This window comes from Babylonia areolata, chromosome 34 (genome assembly GCF_041734735.1).
Source record: "Babylonia areolata isolate BAREFJ2019XMU chromosome 34, ASM4173473v1, whole genome shotgun sequence".
In the NCBI taxonomy this organism is placed as follows: domain Eukaryota; kingdom Metazoa; phylum Mollusca; class Gastropoda; order Neogastropoda; family Buccinidae; genus Babylonia; species Babylonia areolata.
The window spans coordinates 8,355,559-8,376,487 of NC_134909.1; the positions used below are offsets into that span (position 1 = coordinate 8,355,559).

General features: G+C 46.4%; 2 protein-coding genes across 3 annotated transcripts in view; both read left to right on the forward strand.

Annotated features, from left to right (window-relative positions):
* The window catches only part of LOC143277489 (uncharacterized), a 111,907-nt gene extending 91,784 nt beyond the window's left edge, over positions 1–20,123 (forward strand). Inside the window, exons 18-21 of the mRNA XM_076582340.1 lie at positions 1,840–2,139; positions 6,237–6,281; positions 9,485–9,612; positions 14,386–20,123. Of these exons, the coding sequence (XP_076438455.1) occupies positions 1,840–2,139; positions 6,237–6,281; positions 9,485–9,612; positions 14,386–14,538 (626 nt within the window). The 3' untranslated portion in view covers positions 14,539–20,123. The remainder of the gene's footprint in view (positions 1–1,839; positions 2,140–6,236; positions 6,282–9,484; positions 9,613–14,385) is intronic.
* LOC143277491 (uncharacterized) overlaps positions 1–20,929 on the forward strand; it is a 534,532-nt gene that overhangs the window by 452,288 nt on the left and 61,315 nt on the right. The gene's annotated exons all lie outside the window — the stretch shown is intronic.

Genomic DNA, 20,929 nt, shown 5'->3' on the forward strand with positions numbered 1-20,929 from the left:
GGAGAAGTGGGGGGTGTTACTTTTTTTTTTTTTTTTTTTTTTTTTTAAGTCAGGGGGGTGATTTTCCCTGTTCTGTACATCTGACACTCATCTCCTCCCATATAATTTTCCCCCTTCCTCCACGGACAAAGTTATGGTGCGCTCGGGACACACACACACACACACACAGAATCACACAGAGCAGAAACTGGGTCAAGACACAGGTTCCCTTGGTTCACACCCCATTCTAAACTTCAGGAAGCTGACAGCACGCTGCAAGGGAAGTACCAGCCCACTAGCCATCACCCCCATAAAATCACATCCCCCACCCCTCCACTCCCAACCTACTTGCCATTCACCCCCATAAAATCACATCCCCACCCCTCCACTCCCACCCTACTAGCCATTCACCCCCATAAAATCACATCCCCACCCCTCCACTCCCACCCTACTAGCCATTCACCCCCATAAAATCACATCCCCACCCCTCCACTCCCAACCTACTAGCCATTCACCCCCATAAAACCACACCCCCCACCCCTCCACTCCCAACCTACTAGCCATTCACCCCTATAAAATCACACACCCCACCCCTCCACTCCCACCCTACTAGCCATTCACCCCCATAAAATCACACCCCCACCCCTCCACTCCCACCCTACTAGCCATTCACCCCCATAAAATCACACCCCCACCCCTCCACTCCCAACCTACAGCCAATCACCCCTATAAAACCACACCCCCCACCCCTCCACTCCCACCCTACTAGCCATTCACCCCTATAAAACCACGCCCCCCACCCCTCCACTCACAACCTACTAGCCATTCACCCCTATAAAACCACACACCCCACCCCTCCACTCCCAACCTACTAGCCATTCACCCCCATAAAATCACATCCCCACCCCTCCACTCCCAACCTACTAGCCATTCACCCCCATAAGATCACACACCCCACCCCTCCACTCCCACCCTACTAGCCATTCACCCCTATAAAATCACACCCCCACCCCTCCACTCCCACCCTATTAGCCATTCACCCCCATAAAATCACACCCCCAACCCTCCACTCCCACCCTATTAGCCATTCACCCCCATAAAATCACACACACCCCTCCACTCCCACCCTACTAGCCATTCACCCCCATAAAATCACATCCCCACCCCTCCACTCCCAACCTACTAGCCTTTCACCCCCATAAAATCCCCACGCCCCACCCCTCTGCTCCTAGTGATGTTTTTAAAAGTCACTTCTTTTTTCTTTTTTCCTGCTTTTTTGTACCTTTTCTGCCTTTTTTCCTTGAACTGATTTGAAGATCTTTTTGAGTCTTGAAAAAAAAAAGTCCCCTAATAACATGCAGTGCTATTTTTGCTGCATAATCTGTGTGGGCACTGTGAAAGGAAATGTCCAACTTGCCTTTGAAAATAGAATTGTCTTTGCAAAAATCAAGAGAACAGCAACAAAACCCCAGCAAATTTAGGCATGCACACACACATGCACTCACACACTCACACATGCACACACAAACGCATGCATGTGCACATGCTCACACACTGCATCATATAGCACATATGCACAGTTCTGTTGTCTTCCAAACACCAGGGTCACACCCTCCACTCAAACACACACAATCGCAAAGTCCATAAACTTAAGTGTGCACATGCATGCCCTCATACACACACACACACACACATTCATATGAATCCCACAAGCAAATACAGCACATACATACACGTTGCACAGCTGCACTCTCACCCAGGCCCCATAATCCACACATTCACATGGTGTACAGCGGTGAAAGCAGCATGATGAAAAAGTGAAAAACTAACAACAGCACTCTCACGGTGTTTCCACCACAGTTCCAACAGCGCGCCCTCAGCCACAAACGAGCGCTTATGAAATTGTGGAGCACAGCGGAGGGGTGCCTGTCGTGATGCCAACACCTGCCGCAGGCCCGGGAGGCGTCGTGTACTCTGATGTCGCCAGGAACTGGAACCAGGGGCCAGCTCCGGCAGCGGCGACAGGTGAAGACGGCAATGCGTACGCACTGGTTGACAGGACCCGGCAGCAGAGTGCAGCAGGTGCCAGTGGGAGGGCAGCAGCCAAGCCGGAAGTGAAACCCAAGCCCAGGCAGAGACCGCAGGCTGCAGAGAACGCTGGTATGCAAAAATACAATCATCCCCCGTCTTTGCTGTTTGTTCAGTGCCAAACAGAAATACAAGCTGACAGGAGTTTTCCCCCTAAGGCAACTAAGTTGTTCTCCTGATTCTTTGCATGTCCACAAATACCCAAGGCAAAAGCCTCTCCCTTCCTGGCAGTTGTGGCAGAAGTGTGTCAGGCAGTCTGGAGGTCCTTGCCATGGTTTCCACGGCAGCTGGGAATTTCTCCTGGAGGGTGTGCTTCCTTCACACTCTCTGGCCACATCTGGATGTTGTTGGTTGTTGTTTTTGACTCACTTGTGTACACAAAGTGAGTCCATGTTATAACCTGATGTAATGTCCCAAATCGTCCCCTCCTCCTCTAGGTCCCCCGGGGAGCTTGTCATTGTCCCAAATTGCCCCCAGTGTTCTGGGACGTCCCATGCTGGTTTGGTCCCCCCCCCCACCCCCCGCACCCCTCCCCCCAGTGTATCTGTGGTGTGATGGCTGTCAGATTCAGTGTGTCTTCATTCTGATGGCCAGTGTTACTGTGGTGTGATGGCTGTCAGATTCAGTGTGTCTTCATTCTGATGGCCAGTGTTACTGTGGAGTGATGGCTGTCAGATTCAGTGTGTCTTCATTCTGATGGCCAGTGTTACTGTGGTGTGATGGCTGTCAGATTCAGTGTGTCTTCATTCTGATGGCCAGTGTTACTGTGGTGTGATGGCTGTCAGATTCAGTGTGTCTTCATTCTGATGGCCAGTGTTACTGTGGTGTCCTGGCTGTCAGATTCAGTGTGTCTTCATTCTGATGGCCAGTGTTACTGTGGTGTCCTGGCTGTCAGATTCAGTGTGTCTTCATTCTGATGGCCAGTGTTACTGTGGTGTGATGGCTGTCAGATTCAGTGTGTCTTCATTCTGATGGCCAGTGTTACTGTGGTGTGATGGCTGTCAGATTCAGTGTGTCTTCATTCTGATGGCCAGTGTTACTGTGGTGTGATGGCTGTCAGATTCAGTGTGTCTTCATTCTGATGGCCAGTGTATCTGTGGTGTGATGGCTGTCAGATTCAGTGTGTCTTCATTCTGATGGCCAGTGTTACTGTGGTGTGATGGCTGTCAGATTCAGTGTGTCTTCATTCTGATGGCCAGTGTTACTGTGGTGTGATGGCTGTCAGATTCAGTGTGTCTTCATTCTGATGGCCAGTGTTACTGTGGTGTGATGGCTGTCAGATTCAGTGTGTCTTCATTCTGATGGCCAGTGTATCTGTGGTGTCCTGGCTGTCAGATTCAGTGTGTCTTCATTCTGATGGCCAGTGTTACTGTGGTGTGATGGCTGTCAGATTCAGTGTGTCTTCATTCTGATGGCCAGTGTTACTGTGGTGTCCTGGCTGTCAGATTCAGTGTGTCTTCATTCTGATGGCCAGTGTTACTGTGGTGTGATGGCTGTCAGATTCAGTGTGTCTTCATTCTGATGGCCAGTGTTACTGTGGTGTGATGGCTGTCAGATTCAGTGTGTCTTCATTCTGATGGCCAGTGTTACTGTGGTGTGATGGCTGTCAGATTCAGTGTGTCTTCATTCTGATGGCCAGTGTTACTGTGGTGTGATGGCTGTCAGATTCAGTGTGTCTTCATTCTGATGGCCAGTGTTACTGTGGTGTGATGGCTGTCAGATTCAGTGTGTCTTCATTCTGATGGCCAGTGTTACTGTGGTGTGATGGCTGTCAGATTCAGTGTGTCTTCATTCTGATGGCCAGTGTTACTGTGGTGTGATGGCTGTCAGATTCAGTGTGTCTTCATTCTGATGGCCAGTGTTACTGTGGTGTGATGGCTGTCAGATTCAGTGTGTCTTCATTCTGATGGCCAGTGTTACTGTGGTGTCCTGGCTGTCAGATTCAGTGTGTCTTCATTCTGATGGCCAGTGTTACTGTGGTGTGATGGCTGTCAGATTCAGTGTGTCTTCATTCTGATAGCCAGTGTATCTGTGGTGTGATGGCTGTCAGATTCAGTGTGTCTTCATTCTGATGGCCAGTGTATCTGTGGTGTGATGGCTGTCAGATTCAGTGTGTCTTCATTCTGATGGCCAGTGTTACTGTGGTGTGATGGCTGTCAGATTCAGTGTGTCTTCATTCTGATGGCCAGTGTATCTGTGGTGTGATGGCTGTCAGATTCAGTGTGTCTTCATTCTGATGGCCAGTGTTACTGTGGTGTGATGGCTGTCAGATTCAGTGTGTCTTCATTCTGATGGCCAGTGTTACTGTGGTGTCCTGGCTGTCAGATTCAGTGTGTCTTCATTCTGATGGCCAGTGTTACTGTGGTGTGATGGCTGTCAGATTCAGTGTGTCTTCATTCTGATGGCCTGTGTATCTGTGGTGTGATGGCTGTCAGATTCAGTGTGTCTTCATTCTGATGGCCAGTGTTACTGTGGTGTGATGGCTGCCAGATTCAGTGTGTCTTCATTCTGATGGCCAGTGTTACTGTGGTGTGATGGCTGTCAGATTCAGTGTGTCTTCATTCTGATGGCCAGTGTTACTGTGGTGTCCTGGCTGTCAGATTCAGTGTGTCTTCATTCTGATGGCCAGTGTTACTGTGGTGTCCTGGCTGTCAGATTCAGTGTGTCTTCATTCTGATGGCCAGTGTTACTGTGGAGTGATGGCTGTCAGATTCAGTGTGTCTTCATTCTGATGGCCAGTGTTACTGTGGAGTGATGGCTGTCAGATTCAGTGTGTCTTCATTCTGATGGCCAGTGTTACTGTGGTGTGATGGCTGTCAGATTCAGTGTGTCTTCATTCTGATGGCCAGTGTTACTGTGGTGTCCTGGCTGTCAGATTCAGTGTGTCTTCATTCTGATGGCCAGTGTTACTGTGGAGTGATGGCTGTCAGATTCAGTGTGTCTTCATTCTGATGGCCAGTGTATCTGTGGTGTCCTGGCTGTCAGATTCAGTGTGTCTTCATTCTGATGGCCAGTGTTACTGTGGTGTGATGGCTGTCAGATTCAGTGTGTCTTCATTCTGATGGCCAGTGTTACTGTGGTGTCCTGGCTGTCAGATTCAGTGTGTCTTCATTCTGATGGCCAGTGTTACTGTGGAGTGATGGCTGTCAGATTCAGTGTGTCTTCATTCTGATGGCCAGTGTTACTGTGGTGTGATGGCTGTCAGATTCAGTGTGTCTTCATTCTGATGGCCAGTGTTACTGTGGTGTGATGGCTGTCAGATTCAGTGTGTCTTCATTCTGATGGCCAGTGTTACTGTGGTGTGATGGCTGCCAGATTCAGTGTGTCTTCATTCTGATGGCCAGTGTTACTGTGGTGTCCTGGCTGTCAGATTCAGTGTGTCTTCATTCTGATGGCCAGTGTATCTGTGGTGTGATGGCTGTCAGATTCAGTGTGTCTTCATTCTGATGGCCAGTGTTTCTGACGTGTCCCTGTGTATGGCTGTCAGATTCAGTGAAGGAAATGTGCTGGACAAACTGGTAGGGCAGCAAAAAAAAAAAAAAAGAAAAAAAAAGACCAAACAACAACAACAACAAAAAACAACAACAACTTGATAAATGACCGAACTGGCGTTTTGTGTATGGAATGCTAACAGTGTGTGAAGAAACACCACATCCTGGCCACAGAAGTCAACAGTTCCAGAACTAAAACCAGAAGATATGGACATGTTGGCGGGATGTCCGTCCTTGAGCAGAGAGATTGGGTTGCACCTGCCACCCCTAGTCACATCAGACAGACAGCTTGAGATGGACCTTCAGTCTGTGCTGTTCAGGGTGCGAAAATACGTCTGAAAGCACCGGGTTTGTCCAGTGTGGTTATTGCGTATATCGGGGCCCAGAAATGTTGAGCAGTTCTGTTTTGATTTATTGGTGCTGAAAAGTCATGATAAAGACTTTGAAAGTTTGATAGACCGGTGTTGTAATCATAGAATTATGTGTGCACTGTGTATGGGTAACTCTGTGGATGACCAGGATCGGGGGGTCACACCCCCTGAGGAAGTGCAGTTAATCGCTTGGGGGGGTTTGGGGGGGGGAGGGGGGGGGGATTGGCTGGGGTCAATCATAAAGAAAAGCTGTTTCACGAATGGTTTTCTTGTTCTCAGCATTGTTGTTTTTTTCCTTTCCTCACAGGTGGCCGTGTGCCTCAGCCACCAAACACAACGGACGATCCTTCCAGTAAGTGTCACAGTCCTGATTCATTCAGATTGCAATAGTTGTAGACCTGTGCAGTATTTCATCTGTGTATTTTTAGTGAATGTTTTGTAGATTGATAAATGATTCAGACATAGGTGATTGAGTTGAATTAAGCTTCAGGTCCAAGATTATTGCATTCAAAGTGAATAGTGATAAGCCATTGAATCAGACTGTCATGGATGAAATATATGTGTTTAGTTAGTAATATATTTTGTCTTGAGTTGTATACAGAGTAGGTCTTTGAAATTATTACATTTTGGTGTGTGTGTGTGTCTGTGTCTGTGTGGTTTGGTAAACTTTTACTCTGACATTTTATCTGCAGCTTCAAATTATAATTTGGTGTGTGTGTGTGTGTATGTGCGTGCGCGCGCGTGCACGTGTGTGTGTGTGCACGCAGTTTGGTAAACTTTTACACTGGCATTTTATCTGCAGCTTCAAATGCTTTGAGAAATAAAAATTGGTAGAATATTTTATATATATATATATATATATATATATATATATATATATATATATATATATACACACAGACATAATCATTATGGAGTCAGTCCATACAGTACATTCCGTAAAAAATGTAATAAATCCTTCAGCATTTGTTGTTGTTGTTGTTGTTTGAAATTTAATGTTTTCTGTGCAACAGCCTCTGTCAGTTCATTTTCCAGGCCCATATTTAACCATGTAAAATTCACATCTGACCAAGATCAGAATGTATGTTTTCATTAACATTACACACACACACACACACACACACACACACACACACACACACACAACTTGTGGCCTTTTGGGACCGTCCCAACAGAGACTGTCTTAACTCTCTCCATACGAACGGCGAAAGAGACGACGTTGACAGCGTTTCACCCCAATTACAACCATCAAAATATTACAAGCGGAAGGCTCTTACACTGAAGAGGTGAATGTTGACAAAGAATACCACAATTCTGACGACGGAAGCTAAAGGTCGGGTCATAGAGAAACCCACTGGACATCCGAGGGGTCTGTGTAGAGGAGAAGAGAGGACTGGCCGTACTGAGTGAGTTAAAATCCTTGTTTGAGAGAGTAGGGATGTAACCTGTGCAAGACACTCTCCACTTTAATCAAATTTATGCCTGTATAGTGTCAGGACAGAGGTTGCCTCCTGCTGTTCTGATGGACAGACTATTGTACATTGACTGGTCAGGCCACCATGACTATCATACATTGACTGGTCAGGCCGCCATGACCATCATACATTGACTGGGTCAGACAAACATGACTATCATACATTGACTGGGTCAGACAAACATGACTATCATACACTGACTGGGTCAGACAAACATGACTATCATACATTGACTGGTCAGACAAACATGACTATCATACATTGACTGGGTCAGGCAAACATGACTATCATACATTGACTGGGTCAGACAAACATGACTATCATATATTGACTGGTCAGATAAACATGACTATCACATACTGACTGGTCAGACAAACATGACTATCTTACATTGTCTGGTCAAACAAACATGACTATCATACATTGACTGGGTCAGGCAAACATGACTGTCATATATTGACTGGTCAGACAAACATGACTATCACACACTGACTGGTCAGGCAAACATGACTATCGTACATTGACTGGGTCAGGCAAACATGATTATCACACACTGACTGGTCAGGCAAACATGACTGTCATACATTGACTGGTCAGACAAACATGATTATCACACACTGACTGGTCAGACAAACATGAAGATCGCACACTGACTGGGTCAGACAAACATGACTATCACACACTGACTGGTCAGACAAACATGACTATCATACATTGACTGGTCAGACAAACATGACAATCACACACTGACTGGTCAGACAAACATGACTATCATACACTGACTGGTCAGACAAACATGACGATCACACACTGACTGGTCAGACAAACATGACTATCATACACTGACTGGTCAGACAAACATGACTATCACACACTGACTGGTCAGACAAACATGACTATCATACATTGACTGGTCAGACAAACATGACTATCACACACTGACTGGTCAGACAAACATGACTATCACACACTGACTGGTCAGACAAACATGAAGATCGCACACTGACTGGGTCAGACAAACATGACTATCACACACTGACTGGTCAGACAAACATGACTATCACACACTGACTGGTCAGACAAACATGACTATCATACATTGACTGGTCAGACAAACATGACTATCACACACTGACTGGTCAGACAAACATGACTATCGTACATTGACTGGTCAGACAAACATGACAATCACACACTGACTGGTCAGACAAACATGACTATCATACACTGACTGGTCAGACAAACATGACGATCACACACTGACTGGTCAGACAAACATGACTATCATACACTGACTGGTCAGACAAACATGACTATCACACACTGACTGGTCAGACAAACATGACTATCATACATTGACTGGTCAGACAAACATGACTATCACACACTGACTGGTCAGACAAACATGACTATCACACACTGACTGGTCAGACAAACATGAAGATCGCACACTGACTGGGTCAGACAAACATGACTATCACACACTGACTGGTCAGACAAACATGACTATCACACACTGACTGGTCAGACAAACATGACTATCATACATTGACTGGTCAGACAAACATGACTATCACACACTGACTGGTCAGACAAACATGACTATCGTACATTGACTGGTCAGACAAACATGACTATCGTACATTGACTGGGTCAGACAAACATGACAATCACACACTGACTGGTCAGACAAACATGACGATCACACACTGACTGGTCAGACAAACATGACTATCATACACTGACTGGTCAGGCAAACATGACTATCATACACTGACTGGTCAGACAAACATGACTATCACACACTGACTGGTCAGACAAACATGACTATCATACACTGACTGGTCAGGCAAACATGACTATCATACACTGACTGGTCAGACAAACATGATGATCACACATTGACTGGTCAGACAAACATGACTATCATACATTGACTGGTCAGACAAACATGATGATCACACACTGACTGGGTCAGACAAACATGACGATCACACACTGACTGGGTCAGACAAACATGACGATCACACTGACTGGTCAGGCAGTTTGCTGATGATCTGCGTGGTGTTGACACAAACAGATGTGTACGGCAACATGCCTGGCCCTTCCGTGGCCCCGAGACAGGGTGAAGGGGACGTGTACGAAAACCACCAGTTTGAAGACGGAGAGAAGGGTGCTGTGGCCAGGGGCCCTCCTGCTGGCCCCAAGGTGTGTTTCTGTCTCCTCTTGTTCTGCTGAGGTCTCTGTCTCTGTGTCTCGCTTTCCTGCTGTCTCTCGCCCTCTTGCTCTCTTTCTTTCTCTCTCTCTCTCCCACTTGCTCTCTTTCCCCCCCTCTCTCTCTCCCTCTTGCTCTGCTGAGGTCTCTCTGCCTCTCTTGCTTTCACTCTGTTTGTCTTACTCTTGCTCTCTTGTCTCTCTCTCTCTCTTGTTCCCTCTGTCTTTGGTTCTGTCTCTCTCTTTAGTGAATACCCTTGTCTGTCTCTCTTGCTTTTTCTCTCTCTATTTTTCTTGCTCTGTCTCTGTCTGTCTGTCTGTCTCTGCATTAGATAGATATGCTTTTCGATTTGTTCAAGACAATACATCAAGGGTTATATGTAGTTTTTGCAAAGATCAAATAGAAAATAAAGTACATTTTATTTGTATTTGTGCCTGCTACAAAGAATTACAGTATCATTATCTTGGATCAAACACAATTAATGAAGAGCTATTCAGTGATTTAATGCAATGCTCTGATGTAATGTCAATGCATAATCGAGCATTGTATCTTACGCTGAGAAAAAGACGTATTGACGGAGCTAATCAACTGATTGTTTGCTTTTCCTGTTCTAGAATATCCATAGACATGCAGTGCAGGTGTAAGCTGCAGGCCACAACTCAGTTCAAATGAAGGATGCATAGCATGCATCTCTTTCACTGTGTATCTCTCTCTGTCTCTCTTGCTCTCTTACTCTCTTTTCTTGATGCTTTTAAGCACTGACATGACGCGTCTCAGAGTTATTGAGTTTCATGCCTTTTGCACAGACTGGACTCATCTCAGAGAATTATTTGTTGTCGTGCTTTTAGCACAGACAGGACAACACATAGTATAAGAGCATCCAAACTGATAATCATGATTCAGATGCACACGCACACCTCAAAAGGCATGGTGGTTGCAGTATCACTACATGGCAGTGTTGTCTGAAGAGAGGAATCACCTTTTCTCAGCCTCATATTGAAGTGGTGTTAGCGTTGTATTAGTTTCGGGCCAAGTGGTTATGCAGCCACTTGCTTTTTTAGCACCGAAGTGGAGCACAGAGTTGGAAGAAGAGGGATTTACAAAACTAATGTGAAATATCAGAGGCCACCATTTTCTGTAGTCAGGCTTGTCACTGCATTTGGGTGCTAGTGCCATTTTCTTATATGCTGGGAGGGGATTTCCACTTACATTTGCTTTAAATTAAAAGGTACAGATGATAGATATGTTTAATGGCAACATATGGCCAGCAGCTGTTGAGGTTTATTGGCAACATATGGTCAGCAACTGTTCAGGTTTAATTGCAACATATGGTGGTCAGCAACTGTTCAGGTTTAACAGCAACATTTGGCCAGCAACTGTTCAGGTTTAACAGCAACATATGGTCAGCGACTAGTTGTTCAGTTTTAACAGCAACATATGGTCAGCAACTGTTCAGGTTTAACAGCAACATTTGGCCAGCAACTGTTCAGGTTTAGCAGCAACATATGGCCAGCAACTGTTCAGGTTTAACATCAGCATATGGCCAGAAACTGTTCAGGTTTAACAGCAACATATGGTCAGCAACTAGTTGTTCAGTTTTAACAGCAACATATGGTCAGCAACTGTTCAGGTTTAACAGCAACATTTGGCCAGCAACTGTTCAGGTTTAGCAGCAACATATGGTCAGCAACTGTTCAGGTTTAACAGCAACATTTGGCCAGCATCTGTTCAGGTTTAGCAGCAACATATGGCCAGGAACTGTTCAGGTTTAACAGCAACATTTGGCCAGCAACTGTTCAGGTTTAGCAGCAACATATGGTCAGCAACTGTTCAGGATTAGCAGCAACATAGGGCCAGCAATTGTTCAGGTTTAACATCAACATATGGCCTGCAGCCATTCACGTTTAACAGCAACATATGGCCAGGAACTGTTCAGATTTAGCAGCAACATATGGTCAGCAACTGTTCAGGTTTAACAGCAAAATATGGCCAGCAACTGTTCAGGTTTAACATCAGCATATGGTCAGCAACTGTTCAGGTTTAATAGCAACATTTGGCCAGCAACTGTTTAGGTTTAACAGCAACATATGGCGAGGAACTGTTCAGGTTTAGCAGCAACATATGGCCAGGAACTGTTCAGGTTTAACAACAACATACGGTCAGCAACTGTTCATGTTGAGCAGCAACATCTCGTAAGCAACTGTTCAGGTTTAACATCAACATATGGCCAGCAACTGTTCAGGTTTAACTGCAACATGTGGTCAGCAACTGTTCAGGTTTAAAAGCAACATATAGCCAGCAACTGTTCAGGTTTTACAGCAACTTATTGTCAGCAACTGTTCAGGTTTAACAGCAACATATGGCCAGGAACTGTTCAGGTTTAACAGCAACATATGGCCAGAAACTGTTCAGGTTTAATTGAAACATATGGCCAGCAGCTGTTCAGGTTAGCAGCAACATATGGCCAGCAACTGTTCAGGTTTAATTGAAACATATGGCCAGCAGCTGTTCAGGTTAGCAGCAACATATGGTCAGCAACTGTTCAAGGTTAACATCAACATATGGCCAGCAGCTGTTCAGGTTTAATTGCAACATATGGTCAGCAACTGTTCAGGTTTAACAGCAACATATAACCAGCAACTGTTCAGGTTTAACAGCAACATTTGGCCAGCAACTGTTCAGGTTTAGCAGCAACATATTGTCAGCAACTGTTCAGGTTTAATTGCAACATATGGTCAGCACCTGTTCGGGTTTAATGGCAACATATCGTCAGCAGTTGAACAAGGAAAAAAACAACAACTTGTCTCAGCAGTGTGGGGGCATGCAGTCAGGAATCATACTGACACCATCAACATGACAACATTCATTGCCTTTTTAAAATTTGAACTTGCATGCTTGTTCATACCATGAGTCAACACACAGTATATTATACTCAGATAGACAAGGTATAAATGGTGTGGTGGAAACGAAGTTCATATATATATATGAACACTGAAACATATATGGAATGAATAGAGTGGAGTGAGCAAAAAGATACAGACAGATGTGGAGCAGAGATTTACAGACAGACAGGTATGGGTTGAACAGAATGGAGTAAGCAGAGAGGATACAGACAGACAGATGGATAGACAGATATGGATTTAATACGATGGTATGAACAGAGAGAGAGACAGACAGACAGATAATAAAAGATTTCATCATTAACAATTAATGGTCGGTATCTCACTCCATGGAAAGAGGCCTTCCAGCTGAAGTTCATTTTATTCTTTCACACAGTCCACTGGTTCCTGTCTCTAACTCCCCCCACACCTCATTCCACTGGGTCCTGTCTCTAACTTCACACCTCATTCCACTGGGTCCTGTCTCTAACTTCACACCTCAGTCCACTGGGTCCTGTCTCTAACTCCCCCCCACCTCATTCCACTGGGTCCTGTCTCTAACTTCACACCTCAGTCCACTGGGTCCTGTCTCTAACTCCCCCACACCTCATTCCACTGGGTCCTGTCTCTAACTTCACACCTCAGTCCACTGGGTCCTGTCTCTAACTCCCCCCACACCTCAGTCCATTTGGTCACAAGGCTTCTGTCTCTAACTTCACACCTCAGTCCACTGGGACACAAGGCTTCTGTCTCTAACTTCACACCTCAGTCCATTTGGTCACAAGGCTTCTGTCTCTAACTTCACACCTCTGTCCACTGGGTCACAAGGCTTCTGTCTCTAACTTCACACCTCAGTCCACTGGGTCACAAGGCTTCTGTCTCTAACTTCACACCTCAGTCCACTGGGTCACAAGGCTTCTGTCTCTAACTTCACACCTCAGTCCACTGGGTCACAAGGCTTCTGTCTCTAACTTCACACCTCAGTCCACTGGGTCGCAAGTCTTCTGTCTCTAACTCCCCCACACCTCAGTCCACTGGGTCCTGTCTCTAACTCCCCCCAAACCTGAGTCCACTGGGTCGCAAGGCTTCTGTCTCTAACTTCACACCTCAGTCCACTGGGTCCTGTCTCTTAACTCCCCCACACCTCAGTCCACTGGGTCCCAAGGCTTCTGTCTCTAACTTCACACCTCAGTCCACTGGGTCCTGTCTCTAACTTCACACCTCAGTCCACTGGGTCCTGTCTCTAACTTCACACCTCAGTCCACTGGGTCCTGTCTCTAACTCCCCCACACCTCAGTCCACTGGGTCCTGTCTCTAACTTCACACCTCAGTCCACAAGTTCCTGTCTCTAACTCCCCCACACCTCAGTCCACTGGGTCCTGTCTCTAACTCCCCCCACACCTCAGTCCACAAGTTCCTGTCTCTAACTCCCCCACACCTCAGTCCACTGGGTCCTGTCTCTCACTCCCCCCACACCTCAGTCCACTGGGTCCTGTCTCTAACTTCACACCTCAGTCCACTGGGTCCTGTCTCTAATTTCACACCTCAGTCCACTGGGTCCTGTCTCTAACTACCCCCACACCTCAGTCCACTGGGTCCTGTCTCTAACTTCACACCTCAGTCCACTGGGTCCTGTCTCTAACTTCACATCTCAGTCCACTGGGTCCTGTCTCTAACTCCCCCACACCTCAGTCCACAAGTTCCTGTCTCTAACTCCCTCACACCTCAGTCCACTGGGTCCTGTCTCTAACTTCACACCTCAGTCCACTGGGTCCTGTCTCTAACTTCACACCTCAGTCCACTGGGTCCTGTCTCTAACTCCCCCACACCTCGGTCCACTGGGTCCCAAGGCTTCTGTCTCTAACTCCCCCACACCTTTTGTTGCAGATCGATGGTGGAACTGAAGGTTTCTTCTACAAGAGCGAGGATGGTCTGCTGTACGCGGCGGTGGGCTTCCAGAGGGATCAGCAGCACAATGAACGGCCACCACCTCGTGAGAAGACGGAGTATATGGAGGTCCGTTTCCCTCCAAAGTCCTAGACTGCTGATCAGCGACTGCTTCTTCAGGGTCGCTGGACTTGAAGCACCCGCCGATCACGGGGGCTTGAAGGCCGACACTGAAAATGCTTCTGTCCTGCAGGACACAGCACCGGTACCCAAGTTATTCTTTCCTGGGAAATTGTGCCTTTTTCTGTCAGTTATCTTTTGTTGTTGTTGTTGTTTTTTTGTCCGAAGCTGGCTTCCAAAACGTCTTTTTAACCATGACTCTCAAGGGCTTCAGATTTTGAGTAAGAGTGGTGGATTGTGAATACTTTGGGTTTTGCTGCATTTTTCTTCCTTAATGATTGTGGGTGCGGCGTGTGTGCATGTATGTGTGGGTAAGTACATGTGTATGCATGTACATTGCGACGGATACATATTTGATGTGAAATGCGGTAGTCATGATCAGAATAGTGTTCTCTGGTGGTTAATGTAAGATGGGTTGACTGGTAGAGGGAAAGGTTTAAGGTGTTTGAGTGCAGGGGGGGGCGGGCAGCAATTGTGTCCTTTTTTTTTGGAGGGGGGGGGGGGGTTCAGTTTAAAAGAAGAAAAAGAATCTTTGTATCTGCATTCTTTGAGGGAAAAAAACTTGTATTGGCAAATCCAGCTGAGAAAAACACAGGCGGTTTAAAAGGGAAAAGCTATTAGACACAGTATGTGCAGATAAAGATGAATTAGATTGGGATATATTTCTGAAAATGAATTCTGCAGTAATTAATAAGAAAAACATGTGAAAACTACATGAGAATGGCAATATAAACTGGTATTTTTCAGTCACTGTAATTCCATGAACCAGAGGGAAGTGTCTGATGAAATTTTACTATCAGCAAAACTGTAATTTGTGTACAACTGCAGAATCAGTTGAAAGATAAGCCCATTGCTCAACAGTTTTTCTTTAATAAATTGAAGACCAAGCATAAAAATGAAAATGTATGAGCTGACTGGAAATAGGTGCCTAGAGCTTTGTTTTAGCAAAGTGTATCCAGAATGAAAAAAAAAATCTTAGCTTTTTGTATGTCGATTAAAAATGTGCTATTGGAGATTGTACATATGGGGGCTTTTGAACTGTTTATTGCTTACTCTGTTTTGTTAAAGTGATTTACTGTATCTGCTTACTCAGTTTTGTTGGATTGATTTAGCCTTGCCAATGGAGGATATTGAATATATACATTGTATCCAGTGGTGTCATGAAAGAAGTCCGTCTGAGTGTTTGTGTATCATCAGTTTGCTGCGGCTCACCCTTGCTGTTCAGTTCCGCAGCCCAGATCCCACAGTCTGTCTCTCTTCTTCCTCTGTCCCAAAGTCACACAACCGTGGAGACAGCACTGATGATCCGCAGCCCAGATCCCACAGTCTGTCTCTCTTCTTCCTCTGTCCCAAAGTCACACAACCGTGGAGACAGCACTGATGATCCGCAGCCCAGATCCCACAGTCTGTCTCTCTTCTTCCTCTGTCCCAAAGTCACACAACCGTGGAGACAGCACTGATGATCCGCAGCCCAGATCCCACAGTCTGTCTCTCTTCTTCCTCTGTCCCAAAGTCACACAACCGTGGAGACAGCACTGATGATCCGCAGCCCAGATCCCACAGTCTCTCTCTCTTCTTCCTCTGTCCCAAAGTCACACAACCATGGAGACAGCACTGATGATCCGCAGCCCAGATCCCACAGTCTCTCTCTCTTCTTCCTCTGTCCCAAAGTCACACAACCGTGGAGACAGCACTGATGATCCGCAGCCCAGATCCCACAGTCTGTCTCTCTTCTTCCTCTGTCCCAAAGTCACACAACCGTGGAGACAGCACTGATGATCCGCAGCCCAGATCCCACAGTCTGTCTCTCTTCTTCCTCTGTCCCAAAGTCACACAACCGTGGAGACAGCACTGATGATCCGCAGCCCAGATCCCACAGTCTGTCTCTCTTCTTCCTCTGTCCCAAAGTCACACAACCGTGGAGACAGCACTGATGATCCGCAGCCCAGATCCCACAGTCTGTCTCTCTTCTTCCTCTGTCCCAAAGTCACACAACCGTGGAGACAGCACTGATGATCCGCAGCCCAGATCCCACAGTCTCTCTCTCTTCTTCCTCTATCCCAAAGTCACACAACCGTGGAGACAGCACTGATGATCCGCAGCCCAGATTCCACAGTCTGTCTCTCTTCTTCCTCTGTCCCAAAGTCACACAACCGTGGAGACAGCACTGATGATCCGCAGCCCAGATCCCACAGTCTGTCTCTCTTCTTCCTCTGTCCCAAAGTCACACAACCGTGGAGACAGCACTGATGATCCGCAGCCCAGATCCCACAGTCTGTCTCTCTTCTTCCTCTGTCCCAAAGTCACACAACCGTGGAGACAGCACTGATGATCCGCAGCCCAGATCCCACAGTCTGTCTCTCTTCTTCCTCTGTCCCAAAGTCACACAACCGTGGAGACAGCACTGATGATCCGCAGCCCAGATCCCACAGTCTCTCTCTCTTCTTCCTCTGTCCCAAAGTCACACAACCGTGGAGACAGCACTGATGATCCGCAGCCCAGATCCCACAGTCTGTCTCTCTTCTTCCTCTGTCCCAAAGTCACACAACCGTGGAGACAGCACTGATGATCCGCAGCCCAGATCCCACAGTCTGTCTCTCTTCTTCCTCTGTCCCAAAGTCACACAACCGTGGAGACAGCACTGATGATCCGCAGCCCAGATCCCACAGTCTGTCTCTCTTCTTCCTCTGTCCCAAAGTCACACAACCGTGGAGACAGCACTGATGATCCGCAGCCCAGATCCCACAGTCTGTCTCTCTTCTTCCTCTGTCCCAAAGTCACACAACCGTGGAGACAGCACTGATGATCCGCAGCCCAGATCCCACAGTCTGTCTCTCTTCTTCCTCTGTCCCAAAGTCACACAACCGTGGAGACAGCACTGATGATCCGCAGCCCAGATCCCACAGTCTGTCTCTCTTCTTCCTCTGTCCCAAAGTCACACAACCGTGGAGACAGCACTGATGATCCGCAGCCCAGATCCCACAGTCTGTCTCTCTTCTTCCTCTGTCCCAAAGTCACACAACCGTGGAGACAGCACTGATGATCCGCAGCCCAGATCCCACAGTCTCTCTCTCTTCTTCCTCTGTCCCAAAGTCACACAACCGTGGAGACAGCACTGATGATCCGCAGCCCAGATTCCACAGTCTGTCTCTCTTCTTCCTCTGTCCCAAAGTCACACAACCGTGGAGACAGCACTGATGATCCGCAGCCCAGATCCCACAGTCTGTCTCTCTTCTTCCTCTGTCCCAAAGTCACACAACCGTGGAGACAGCACTGATGATCCGCAGCCCAGATCCCACAGTCTCTCTCTCTTCTTCCTCTGTCCCAAAGTCACACAACCGTGGAGACAGCACTGATGATCCGCAGCCCAGATCCCACAGTCTGTCTCTCTTCTTCCTCTGTCCCAAAGTCACACAACCGTGGAGACAGCACTGATGATCCGCAGCCCAGATCCCACAGTCTCTCTCTCTTCTTCCTCTGTCCCAAAGTCACACAACCGTGGAGACAGCACTGATGATCCGCAGCCCAGATCCCACAGTCTGTCTCTCTTCTTCCTCTGTCCCAAAGTCACACAACCGTGGAGACAGCACTGATGATCCGCAGCCCAGATCCCACAGTCTGTCTCTCTTCTTCCTCTGTCCCAAAGTCACACAACCGTGGAGACAGCACTGATGATCCGCAGCCCAGATCCCACAGTCTCTCTCTCTTCTTCCTCTGTCCCAAAGTCACACAACCGTGGAGACAGCACTGATGATCTGGCAGCCAGTTCTCTCTGTTCCTGGTCTCTCTGAGGGCGTCACTGTGTCTCAGGCCTGTCCATACTGGGGTAGTGTCCTGTCGTCTCTTTTTCTGTCTGCCTCTCCTTCTTCTTCCTTGCACTGTGCTTTACAGGACTGTGATTGTGACACGTGCCACTTCAGTTTGTGTTTCTTCACCATGGTGTGGTTTTTTTTTTGTTTTGGGCGGTTTGCCTGATGGTTTCTCACTTCTTCATTGGTGATGTGATCTCTTGTACAAGATGTGGAGAAGTTTTTGGAAGCATCTCATCAATGTGGTCTGTGTCCTCTTCGCCATGTCAGTTGTCAAAGTGGATGACACAGAGGCGTGCAGGAACGTTGAGATAGGCTAGGGGCGCATCAGTCTGATCTTTAAGCAGAGTGTCATGTTCTGATCACTCCTTGTAACCCATTGCTGCTGTCTCAGTCCTTCCTCATCTCCAGGCAGGGAGCCACAGTCCTCAGGTCTCAGCATTGCCACACCACCCCCACCTTCACCTTCTTGCTGTCTTCCCCATGTTTTATTTCATGTTCGTTTTCATGTGCACAAACCCAGGATGGACTCTCAACGCTTGATCAGCGTGTTGGCTCCATCAGTGAAGGTCAGGCATCTGCTATGGGTTTTTGTTGTTGTTGTTGTTCTTTGTTTGTTTTTTCATCAGCAGATGTGGTTTTGTATATATGGAATTGCATGTTCTCACAGCTCACTGAAACTGAAACTTCCCTTGGTTCCACACCCTCATCCCCTGCCCTCCTCTCCCCTATGCTCATGAATGTTTGATCCATTTTTATGGTGCCATGTACTGGTTGTTGTTGTTTTTTTTTGGGCGGGGGGTGTTGTTTTTTCTCACTGGGAGTATGTGTGAACTGTTGTGACCCAGCCGTCAGCAGCAGCACTTTGTCTCCGGCCAGCAGTGTGTGTGGAGGCTGAAGCAGGGCCCATCACCCACTCATCACTTCCTACCACCTGACCATGCTTTGTTTACCGGCATCGCTTGATGCAGCAGCTATGACAGCCAGCAGGTCACTTCATTGGGATCAGTGTTGTTTTGATTGTACAGACTTCCTTGGGCTACAAGGTCACAGATTACCCTCGGGCAGTGGGGCACTGTTGTTAGGGTTTCAGCTTCTAGCAATACCTTGTAACCAGTTCATTGCAGCAGCTTTGTGTCACATTCCCAACGTTAATGGTGAATTCCTTTTTTATTTCCAAAGCTTCCTTTGTATGTGTCATATCCATGAAAATGATGTTCATCTTTTAGACACTTGGCACTGATACCAACAGTAAAAAAAAAAGAAAAAAAAAAAAAAGAATGTACATATGTTGATTTGATTTTTCTTGAGGATCCATGTAAAATAGATTTTTAGTGGGCAAAAACCCTAGCAAAGTGATTTGCCCCATACCATTTTCAGCAATCACTTCCGTTTTACCACTGTCACTCAGTGTTGCTGATTTTCACCAATGCTCACTTCCTTCTTGCATGATCAATGTTTGTAGTGTTACTTATGTGATTTGCTTATTAATGCATTTTGTAAAATCATGGACAATAGTGGCTTAATGTGCACAGAATGAAAATGGAGCTTCAGGGGTTTTGCTCTTTTGAAATGTACTTAAGGTTTTTGAGGTTTTGTAAATAGCCACATGCTTTACCACAGCTTCTGTGTTTCAAGTTTAATGGTTCATTCATCTGTGTAACATGATTGAATGACAAAATACACATGAATGGAGTTTGTTGCTGTCTTGTTTTAAAGATAACTATAAAGATGACTATATGATTGTTATTCAGTGGAACTGAAGCTGCTGTGTTTGATGTTAGTTGTTCATCCACACGTCTTTTCTGGAGGGCAGTGCCTACAAGAATTGAACTCACTGTGTTTGAAATCTGTGATTGATTCATGTGTGTTTTTAAAGCTTGGGAACAGATCTGTGTACATGAAATTTGCTGGGAGAGGGGGGGGGGTATGATTCAGCTGGGTATTTACATCTCTTAAACAACAGAATATATGTACGTAAAGCTCATTGCAGATGCTTTTACAAATGAATGGCAACATATGGCAAGCACCTGACAGTTTGTTCAGATTTAAATGCAACATATGGTGAGCACCTGTTCAGATTTAATCAACTTATGGCAAGCACCTGATAGTTTGTTCAGATTTAATGGCAACATATGGTGAGCACCTGATAGTTTGTTCAGGTTTAATGGCAACATATGGCAAGCACCTGACAGTTTGTCCTATGTTTAAAGGCAACATACGGCGAGCACCTGTTCAGATTTAATGGCAACATATGGCAAGCACCAGATAGTTTATTGATTTAAAGGCAAGTGAGCACCTGTTCAGATTTAATGGCAACATGATTATGGCAAGCACTTTGATAGTTTGTTTAGGTTTAATGGCAATATATGATGGGCACCTGTTCAGATTTATTAGCAACATTTGGCAAACACCTGATAGTTTGTTCAGGTTTAATGGCAACATATGGCCAGCATCTGTTGAAGTTTAATGGCAACATATGGCCAGCAACTGTTCAGGTTTAATAGCAACATGTGGTCAGCAACTTTTCAGGTTTAATAGCAACATATGGCCAG